We start from the raw sequence: 10,000 nt of genomic DNA, 5'->3' as shown, positions 1-10,000 counted from the left end.
TTGTAAAGTTGGGCATGCGCCCCGACAGTGCATTGTCATTCAGAATGACCTCGGCTGTGTACCACCAAGAACTTCCAAAGGCCCACTGGTCCGGGATTGTGCCAGTCAGGTTGTTCCTGCAGCAAGAAAAAGCAGCCAGGAGGGGCAACCATGTGCGGAACGGCAGAGCACCATGCGGGTGGGGCCTGAGGCCAGCCACAGCGCGAGGGCTGCTCACCTCTCCAGGCCCAGTTTGATCAAAAAAGGCATGTGCGCAGCCCAGTCGGCCGGCAGCGTGCCGTGCAGGCTGCAGTTGGCTATCCGCAGCTGTTGCATGGAGGGCAGGTGGGGCGCGTCCTGCTGAGCTGAGGGTGGCCCACGCCCGCTTTCGGCAGCGGTGCGCGTGCTAGCAGCAGGATTGGCACTGGGTTGGGCCAAGGGTGGGGGCGGAAGCGTAAACGGCGGTAGGGTGGCCCCCAGGGGGTTGAAGCTTATGTCCAAGTCCACAAGCCTGCAAATCAGTCACCATGCAGCCAGGGGCCCAAGACATCAAGATCACGCCATGGGCCAGCCTCACCCATCCTGGCAATGACATACCTCCAACAGGATTGGGGACACACCACCAACAGATGAGGTGAGAGCAGTGTCATGGGCAGCGGCAAGTGCGGCGGTGGTCCACTAATGTGCCCCGGCAGCCGCAGCGGCAGACAAGGGCCGACCAGAGGCAGCCAAACAGCGCACCTGGGCCACGCGCCTGGGGCCAGCCACTCCTGGGGGAGCGGGCCGTGCAGCCCGTTGACAAACAGCTGCAACACCTGCACAGGAGCAGATGTGTGCTCAGCAACGTGCAAAATGGCACAACGGTGCTGGCACGGCAAGTCGGCAGGGGACGTTGGAGCAGCAAGCCAGGGCGCATGCCCTTCCTGCAGCAGTGCTGCACCCTGAGGTGCGGGAAGGCGGTGGGCAGCCAGGCTGGAAGCGTGCCGGTCAGCTGGTTCTCTGTCAGCAGCAGGTCCAAGGCTGGCCACTGCTGCTGGGTGGGAGCGGTGGCGCCGAGGGCCGACCACGCATGCGGAAAGCTGCCGGTGATGGAGTTGCTACACAGATCAATGTACCGAAGGCGGCTGCAGTCGACGGGAGGTGGCGGGAGGAGCGTGGATGCAACGGGGACAGCTCCCATTGCTCAACAAGTGCCAGAATCCACTCCAGGCACACGCTCACCTGAGCAGGCCATCAGGGGCCGCCCACTCTTCCGGCAGGCTGCCGGTGAGTCCCAGGTCACGAACCGTAAGGTCTCTCAGGCCTTTTAACCGGCTGAGTGGAACAGTCAGAACCTGCAGCGAGGCTGAAAGCTTCGGTGCGCAGCCCTCTACGTCTGCATGCATGGTGGGACCAGGCAGGTGTGTCAAGTATGAAATAGTTCAGGGCTGGAGGCTGCTCCAAGCTTTGCAGGCTGCCATCAGGAATCGCACTGGTCTGGACCGCAAAACACAGTGCTCACTAGAATTTGTGTACTGCATGCCCAACCGGAAGCAGTTGCTAAGGAGGAAGAAGTTCCGCCGGGCAAGGTCCCTGCACCGCTTGCCGGCGGCGCTTCCGTAAGTTGGACAGCCGAAAAATGGCAAGCCAAGCGTCAGAGTCATTCCTTCCATGCAAGTGTGGATTCATCTCACAGTGACATGATGCGACCCTCCAACTGGCACTCCGTCACAAAGCTCCAGGTGCACGGGTCGGCCTCAATGGTGCTGTTGCTGCCGCTGCCCCAGCCGCGAAGCTGGATGCCATACTCCCCCAGCCTGTCCCATCCAGTGATTGCCGCTTTAAAATCCAGGAGAGCCGCCACTGCAGGACGTGGCACAGCAGTCGGCTGTGCTTAGAATGGCTGCCGCCGTGGCGGCACCAGGGCGGGACCCACCCCTGCAGGGGACGAAGTGAAACCCGTCCCCTGCGGCGCGCACCTTCCTCCGGGTACCGCGCTGCGCTGTCCTGGGCGGCATAGGCCCGTAGGTGGGCCGCCAGGGCCGCCAGCTGCACCAGAGCTCGAAGGGTAGCCCAGCCCCTGGCGAGGGCCAGGCGGCCGGTCATTATCGGCTCGGGGAGAATTTCAGGTCGCGCATGTCGCTAGTGCAACCGGCTCTTTGCCAGCCGATGATGTCGAGTCCCCCGCCGCCAGCAAGGCGGGCCGACAAGCGGGCGCAGGCAGTGAACAGACAGGGATTACAATGCATAGAGGCCAGGTGAAATGTACAAACAACAGAAGATATCTACCAGAGTATACTGAAGTGCAGTACCATGAGCAGAGTACATGCAAACAGGTAGCGGTGCCAAAGGGCTGTAGCTCTGAAACAAAAATGGACAAAAGACTGCGAAAGGTATCATGCTGCATTCAGCAGGGGCTGCTCCAGGTCGGCGGCCTCAGGGCTGCCATCTGCTGCTTCGCCTGCCCCTCCTGCTGTCCGACCAGCAGCATGCCGCTGCTCCGCTTCCTCCCCTTCCTCGCCATCCACCAGCCCGCCTCCCTCCACTTCCAGCACCTCTCGAAACCTGGCTTCCCTGCCAGACTGGCAGAGAGCCAGTGCAAAAAGAACAGTAGACACCACCAGCAGGCAGGTGCAGATGCACATGCTCAACCGCCAGTTGTTGAGCTTGCTCTGCAGAGCGGCAGGAAGCAGCGGCCAAGCAATCTAGACACAGAGGCAAGATGGAACCCACCCACTGCACATCCAAAGTCGAGAGGCAGCGTGCAGCGGCAAGTTGCCTACAGCCAGCACACCTGCAGCCAGCCCAGTGCAGGTGGTGACGGAATGTCGCCTAAGGCATGCTGGACAAACTCCGCGGCCGACAGCGCAAATGGGCGCAGCTCGGGACGCGGCACGCTCCACATCAGCACGGCATTCACCGGCGCTGCCATGAGGAACCTGCCAAGGGCGGCAGGTGGCCAGGCCAGCTAGGGGGTGTGAGCGAGGGGCAGGATGGAACACAGCCGGTGGTGCTCTGCTACTGAGCTGCCGATTGCAGGGAGCCAGTTCCCATTTTGCAGGCAGCCACACTCACATGGCAAGCTCGCCGCCCGCAAAAACTGGGCCAAACCACGGCATGGTCTTGGCTGCACCAAACCCTGCCATGACCAGCACGCAGCCGCAGCCCACGCCGCCTGCAGCCAGGTTGGCGCAGCCGTGCGGTGAAGGCGGCATGGACAGGAGCGCTCGTACGAGCGCTTCCGTCAATCTGAAACCAAATGGGTTGCCAAAACAATCAAGCGCACCTGTGCACAGTAGCAGCGCGTTGCGGACTGAGGCTCCCATGGAGTCCAGGGCCAGGCCGCCACACAGCGTGCCCAGCACGCCTGTCAAAACCGTGATGCCACCAAACAGGAGGTCGGCCGTCTCGGATGGCAGGTCGAAAATTGCGCGGGCGGCCTTTGGGCCAAAAAAGGCGTAGCAGCCCAGGCTGCCATTATAAGCTGCCAGAGCCAGCATCGTGGAAATGCACACGCGGCTTGCAGCCAGCTCGCGGCAGTCGGCCAGAAACGCCGCCAGCGCCTTGCCGGCGCCGGCTGGGCCGCTGCCTGGCGCCACCGCTGGCGCTGCTGCCTTGCTGCTGGCGCGGAGCTCCACCGGCGATGCCAGCAGGAGCGCCCCGGCAAAGGGCAGCATGGCTGCGGCCTCTATGCCAAACGCAGCACGCCAGCCCAGGGCGGTGCCCACCTGCACCCCAGGCGTGTACCAGTGGTTGCCCCCCGCGGCGAGGCAGCTGGCACCTACAGCAAGTACTCTACATTCCCAACACTCACCAGCCCGCCATATAGGTAGCCAACGGCAAATCCTGTAGGAATGCACAGAAAGAAGGAGGACAGCCAGAGGGACTTGCGATCCGGCGGCGCCTGGTCATCTATCAGAGGAGCGGCCAGTGCAATGAAGGGGCCGCATGCAGCGCCCACCAGGAAACGGCAGAACAGCAGGAAAGGGAAGTTGGGGGCGGCAGCGCAGCCGGCAGCGCCAAACACCCACAGGCTGCAGAGCGCGAGGGAGGCGTAGGGTGGAGGTCATGCCGGCAAGCATGATCTGTGAAGCAGCTTGGGCATGCAGCAGAACCTCAACCGAGCTGCAGCGCATTGAGGGGCGCCGGCTCGCCTGAGGCCCGTGCCCATGAGCTTGAGCGCAGGGAAGCGGCGGCTCAGCTGCGAGCAAGCAGGCGCGCTCAGCATGAGCCCGGTCATGAGCATCGCAGCCAGCAGGCCGTCTGCTGTCAGCGACAGGTCGAACTCGCCCTGCAGCAGGGTTGGCAGGGAGGGACCACGGATGAAAAGAAGGTAATCTGTGGTGCCTGGGCAGCAGGTTGCCAGCGCAGCACCTGAATGCCAAAGCCGGGGTGGCCGTCCATGGCTGGCCGCCCATTGACGCTATTACAACTGACGACGCCTCTGTCCGCAAACAGCAACAAAGTGGCGCCGCAGAAGAGCGCCAGCAGGAGCGCAGGCTTCATAGTGGCGGGCCCCGCCAGGCGCCGCCACCAGGCGCCGCCGGTTCAGACGTTCCGTGGCGCTGCTGCCTTTCGCGCTGCTGGCCTGTGATTATGGTGTGCTGCAGGCTCCGACAGCCTCCTCCAGGCTGGTCAGCGTTGCCTGCGCTAATTGATCAGTTCACAGGCAGAGCCTCAGAGGCCAACACGGGGCAGACAGATAGCTGAGTATGTACAAGAGTGCAGCAATGCGAGGAGTCCTTTTGAAGATGAACGAAAGGCTTCTCTTTCGCTGCCGTGAGTTGGACGGCCTCACCGAGCCTCATGTGGCGCGCTCGCTCATCATTTCGCTGGTTGTGATGTGATGTGATCTGCACACAGAGGCCAGAAGCCAACGTTGCTGTTGCCGACAAGCGATCGCCCCGCTCTTGCTGGTGAAACAAAGCAAGTCTTTGGCAGCATAGGGATGCATAAGGATTCAACAGGATAAGGGCGCCTAACGGGCGAGACTCCGCACTACTGTTGGCCGGCGGCAGCAGTGACCGCAGCAGGATGCGTCGCCGGGACTGCGGCGTTGGCTGCCTGACCCACCCAGCCCTGGAGCGCTGGGCATCGCCCCGCCGCCTGTTGGCCTTCCTGTGCGCCCTCAACCTGCTGTTCTTTCTGGACAGAGGGGTCGTGGCGTCGAATGGAGTCAACGGGTCGGCCACAGATGACGGCACGGAGGGCCTGTCCACCACCTTTGATCTGTCGCTGTTTGAGGACGGTCTCGTGGCAGCCCTGTACTTCGTGGGCGTCATGCTGGGCGCACCCATTTTCGCAGTGCTCAGCAAGCGGCACACGGCGCTGCGCCTCCTGGGCTGGGGCACGGCGCTGTTTGGCGGTGCTGCGCTCCTGTGCGGGTTCAGCTACTTCTTTGCCATGGTGCTTGTTTTCAGGTATGCATGTGGCAGGGCGTCACCGTGCTGGTTTGGTTGGGTATGCCCGACTGCATCTAGGCTTCACAACCACACACTGCCTCATGTTGCCCTCCAGGTGCTTGGTTGGAGCAGGTTCTGCCTCGCTCATTGCCCTGGGCCCGCCCCTCGTCGGTGAGATTTTGCTGTCGACACCGCCAAGCCCTTACCTGGCTCTTGCTGCTCCCTTTGATGAAGTGCGCCCCTACTGACTTGCCGCGCAGACGACCACGCGCCAGATGCATCACGCTCACTCTGGCTGGGCCTGTTTTATCTGACTATGCCCACGGGCGTAGCTCTTGGATACCTTCTGGGCGGGGCAATCGGGTCAGGTGAGCAGGACAGGGGAAAAAACGAAGTTGCTACTGGCGGCGTCTTTTCACTTCCTCTTGCTGGCAGCTCAGCCGGCAAACTCACTTCATGCCTGGCTGCAGCGCTCAGCTGGAGGGCTGCATTTTGGATGGAAGCAGGCCTGGCAGCGCCCTTCAGCCTGTGGTGCCTGCTGGCTCCCACTGTTGACATCAAGCACGGCTCAGGCACTGGCCCTACTACCGACCAGCGGCCGTCGGCGCCACTGAGTATCAGCTGCAGCGACGGCAGCACAGGCAACAGCAGCGCTTCAAAGCCGCCCGAGCTGGCAGGCGCTGATGCGAGGGGGCAGGGAGATCCTGCTTTGCCGGTGGCGCGCCCTCGGCGCTGGGTCAGCCAGCTGGCCACGGCGGCCGGGGCTGTCTGGACAGACCTGCGCCTGCTGGCTCGGCACCCAGTCTGCCTCCTTGTCATCGCCGCTCTCACGTGAGCCCCCCTCTTTCTCTCTCTCTTTCCATTCCATGCCCAGCACATGTGACTTGTCCCTGCTACCTGCTGCATCTGAACTCAGCGTGTGTGACCCTGCAGCTGCTGGAACGGCTTCATCGGAGCGTATGGCTACTGGGGCCCAAAAGCCGTCACCGAGCTGTTTTCAATATCGCCCGAGGATGCCGACTTTGTGTTTGGCGCCGTTCTCGCCGCTGCAGGTGCGGCGCCTGCCCTGCCTGTTGGTCATCTGTGGCGACCAGGCTGTCCGAGTGCACACAACTTGTGGTTTGCCTGGGCCATGCAGGCATCCTTGGCTCGCTGGCCGGCGGCATCCTGCTGGACTTGCTGGGAGCGACGATGCCTCGCGGCATGCTGCTGGGTGCGGCAGGCCTGGGCGCCGGCTGCGTGCTGGCGGTGCTTGCCGTGACGCTTCCTCGCAGCCAGGCGGCCTTCTGGCCACTGTTTGCATCAGCCGAGTTCGCGGTCTTCCTTGTGATGGTGAGGGCCGGCTGCTACCGGTGTTGCCCAGTACCGCCCTCCCCGCTTGTCACATACGCCTGTGTCCTGCAGCAACGTTGGTGGCTGTATAAAGTTGCCTTGTGCTGAATGTGGCACTGCGGCGGCCTGCTGCTCGCCTGGATGCAGGCGCCGGCCAATGCGGTGTGCATGTGGAGCGTGCCAGGCAGCCTGCGCCCCTTTGCTCTGTCTGTCTCAGGTGAGGCATCACAAGCTGACCTGAGGTTCCTCTGCTTTCTTATGGCCATATGCTGGGCGACCTTCTTGATCCAGTCTCTCTTCAAGCAATTCTGCACACTGTGGCATCTGCCCAAACGCAGAGTTGATGCAACATCTTTTAGGAGACATTCCGACGCCACCAGCGATGGGCGCCTTGCAGAGCGCAGTGGACGATTGGCGGCTCAGCCTGGCGTGTAAGCGACTTGCCTCTTCTCACCAGCCGCCTGCCTTTCTGTCCTGGAGCAGCCCAGCAGGCTTCTTGGATCCAGCTACCATCTGAGGCAGGCAGCTAACAGTGACATTCCCTTGCCCGCCGGCCTTCCCACTCTGACGTGCAGTGTTCGCCCTGCTGTTGGCGCTAGGCGCAGCAGTTTTCCTTGCCGGCGCGTTGATGGCCCGGCCTGGGCATGCGCGGGACTACCGCCAGGATGAGCAGCTGCTGGCTGGACCTGGTGCTTCCAGCCCTCAGCAGCACTCCGCCCTGGAGGAGGACCATGAGCAGCACGAGCTTCTGCGGGCAGCCATCCAGCCTGCAAGCAGGCACCAGACACCACAGCAGGAGCAACAGCATGAGCTGGCGGTGCTGGAGCAGCCGTTGCCGCAACAACAGGTGCTGGAGCAGCCGTTGCCGCAACACCCTTGATGTCTCCATCCTACATCATTCAGTTGTCTTGTGGCGTACGCTCCAAATGCACAATGGTGTGCTGTGTACCACTCCAATTGCCGCCCCAACTCGTGCGATCAGAGCCGACGTCGGCGGCCGTAGGCGGTGGCGGGTGGAAAGGCCCCAAGCTTGCAGCTGGAATTGGCCGATCGCCGGCCATGCCAAGCCATCGGTACACCGTTGACGCCGTCTATAGGTCTGCGGCCTTGCCTCCAAGCACGTCGCAGCGGAGCCTCTGACAAGCGGGACACCACCTTCAGGGGGCTGACCGCCCTGCACGCCCCATGTCGGCACCCGGAGGAGATGCGGGCTTGGCGCAGTATGTCGACAGTGAGTGGGCCATCACCCTGCTTGTGCACTATGATGGGAGGCCCAGACGGCCGCCGCTGCTCGCTCATCTGTCCAGCCAAACAGATCATGCTGTGAAGCGCGGGGGCAGCCGGGCAGCCGGGCTTCTGAGGACCCCACCAAACTCGCCGCCCGCCTGCCGCCCAACGCGGTGTTGGCGACCTGGAGTAACACACACTGCCCCGGTTGCCTGCTGCAGCAACGGTGTCGGTGATCACAAACGACGGGCGGACCATTGTGGTGGGTCTGCTGCTGTCGCATTCCTGTGTCGCTGCTCTGGCAGTGGCCCTGCGCTGCGGCCGCTCATTCTTCCACGCTGTGCGCCTACTTGTGCAGGGCACTCTGCGCGGCTATGACCAGGCGACAAACTTGATACTAGACGAGTGCCATGAGCGGGTGTACAGCTCCAAGGTGGGGAGGTGGCAGGCTGGCATTGACTGCAGTGCTCGGTGGACACTTGCCAACTGCGCTGTACAAGGATTGCTGTCGCCATGCTGCCGCCCAAACACTGCTGCTGCTTGCTGCAGAATGGAGTGGAGCAGCTCGTGCTTGGGCTCTATGTGATCCGGGGGGACAACATGTGAGCGTCCACCAGCCAGCGGCAGCTTGTGTGCAGCAGGGCGACCCATTCCTGCTGCCCAGACTAGCCTTGCCCGGCACGCCCGTCTGCAACCATCACACTGCCGCGCTGCTGTCGCTGTGTCCACTGCAGTGCTGTCATTGGAGAGATAGACGACGACAAGGATGCATCAATAGACTTCAACCAAGTTCGAGCGCCTCCGCTGAAGTCTGTGGCACACTGACCGGGATCGACGCTCCGCCCCTCCTGCTTCACTTGTTGACCAACCTCCCATGCTGACGACTGCTCTTCCCAAACTGCCGCCGCTCTGTCCTCCGTGCTGTTTACATAGGCTCATGACATCGATTTCCTAGGTGCAGGCAAAGAACACTGTGGTGTAACACTGATTGAATGCGCCGCCGAAATTTTGCGGCTTTGTGGCAGACGCAGAGCGGGGTGGAGCATACAATACATGGTGGGAAACATGAGGGTTGGGCACGACAGGGGGCCGTGCTCGCTTCCTTCTCTTGCAAAAACAGCTCTGCACATTGGCCGTGGGCTGACCAAAAGCAGGAAACAATGGGGGGCGCGCCGTGCGTGGATCGCATCATCCAAAATGTGGGTTTGGTTCAAACAATACGTGTGGCTCTCTAGGCAGCAGGTGTGCGGTTTCGGGTCATCTCTTCACAGGGCCAGCGCGGGCTTCTGCCGGCAGCCAGCCGCGTGCGCTCTGAGGCAGCCGGTGCAGGGCTCGCACCATGGGGGGAGGCGTCTGCCCTAAGCCCTCACAGGTCGGTCTTGTTGGCGCGCACCGGCGCCTTGGCAGCCTCGTCCACCACCCGGTTCACCACCCGCTGGAAGCGCTGCAGGCGCTCGTACTCATGCTTGAGAGCACGCTGGCTGCGGTTGCGGCCCCGAGCAGCGTACCCTGCGGGGCGGAGCAGGCGGGGTCACGAGGTGGTGGCAGACGTGGCGTCGGCTGCCCTCCCGGCATTGCGGCTGCCGTGGTGGGAAGGCTGGGCCCCGGTTCACACCGACGCAGGCGTCTGTTTCCTCGCCGTGGCAAGAAAGCCATGCGGCCTGGCCCCACGCTGCCCAGCACAGCCGCAATGGCCCCAATCCAACTCAGCACATCTTCTCACCCGAGCTGACCCAGGCCTTGGGCTCTGTGTCGTCTCCCTTGAAGTTGTTTCCAAACACGCGCTGGATGGAGGTCATCACAAACTGGTCCACGCCAGCCTCCTGGTCCACGGCGGCATCCGCAGGCCTGCGGGGCGCACACGAAAAGCAGGCGGGCAGGACGGTAAGGCGGGAGGGAGTAGAGAGAAGTCGAGTCGAGCAGCACACACAGCCAGGCGCAAGCGGGCAGGTGCAGGGCAGACCACTGGCTGCCCGGGCCTGCCCAGATGCCGGGCCCGGCTGCCGCCCCCCGCATGCTGCCGCCCAAAGGCCGAGATTTTCTGACTTGGTCTCCCCGTCGCTCCCCATGCTCACTCGTCC

At 62.9% G+C, this 10,000-nt stretch overlaps 3 protein-coding genes across 3 annotated transcripts in view; 1 reads left to right on the top strand and 2 right to left on the bottom strand.

Moving 5' to 3' along the window:
* Positions 1-2,184: 2,184 nt before the first annotated feature.
* On the bottom strand, positions 2,185-5,875 carry CHLNCDRAFT_59527 (hypothetical protein). Its single transcript, XM_005851623.1, has 11 exons — positions 5,831-5,875; positions 5,621-5,728; positions 5,473-5,531; positions 4,757-5,375; positions 4,333-4,603; positions 4,113-4,249; positions 3,773-3,992; positions 3,245-3,686; positions 3,034-3,133; positions 2,753-2,897; positions 2,185-2,630 (listed from the first exon to the last, which is right to left on the bottom strand). The coding sequence occupies exons 5-11, from the start codon at positions 4,462-4,464 to the stop codon at positions 2,355-2,357; spliced, it is 1,452 nt and encodes a 483-aa protein (XP_005851685.1). The 5' UTR covers positions 4,465-4,603; positions 4,757-5,375; positions 5,473-5,531; positions 5,621-5,728; positions 5,831-5,875; the 3' UTR covers positions 2,185-2,354.
* Positions 5,876-7,877: 2,002 nt separating this feature from the next.
* On the top strand, positions 7,878-8,744 carry CHLNCDRAFT_132948 (hypothetical protein; the record flags this gene model as incomplete). The annotated part of the gene is made up of 5 exons (XM_005851952.1): positions 7,878-7,923; positions 8,141-8,181; positions 8,278-8,352; positions 8,469-8,521; positions 8,654-8,744. The coding sequence occupies 5 exons, from the start codon at positions 7,878-7,880 to the stop codon at positions 8,742-8,744; spliced, it is 306 nt and encodes a 101-aa protein (XP_005852014.1).
* Positions 8,745-9,285: 541 nt separating this feature from the next.
* CHLNCDRAFT_132947 (expressed protein) overlaps positions 9,286-10,000 on the bottom strand; it is a gene marked incomplete at both ends in the record, with an annotated part of 1,257 nt that continues 542 nt past the window's right edge. Inside the window, 2 exons of the mRNA XM_005851622.1 lie at positions 9,286-9,428; positions 9,643-9,742. Of these exons, the coding sequence (XP_005851684.1) occupies positions 9,286-9,428; positions 9,643-9,742 (243 nt within the window). The remainder of the gene's footprint in view (positions 9,429-9,642; positions 9,743-10,000) is intronic.

The sequence above is a fragment of the Chlorella variabilis genome, assembly GCF_000147415.1.
Source record: "Chlorella variabilis unplaced genomic scaffold CHLNCscaffold_1, whole genome shotgun sequence".
In the NCBI taxonomy this organism is placed as follows: Eukaryota; Viridiplantae; Chlorophyta; class Trebouxiophyceae; order Chlorellales; family Chlorellaceae; genus Chlorella; species Chlorella variabilis.
The sequence above is the reverse complement of the archived record's forward strand: the minus strand, read 5'-3'. Positions and strand labels throughout refer to the sequence as shown.

Excerpts from the sequence above, each read along its gene's own strand:
- CHLNCDRAFT_59527 (XM_005851623.1), bottom strand. The coding sequence starts at position 4,464 with ATGAAGCCTGCGCTCCTGCTGGCGCTCTTCTGCGGCGCCACTTTGTTG. Across the intron at positions 2,898-3,033 it reads GCGGGCGGCGAGCTTGCCAT|GTTCCTCATGGCAGCGCCGG; the intron begins GTGAGTGTGGCT and ends CGCCCTTGGCAG. Across the intron at positions 2,631-2,752 it reads CTGCACTGGGCTGGCTGCAG|AGCAAGCTCAACAACTGGCG; the intron begins GTGTGCTGGCTG and ends GCCGCTCTGCAG.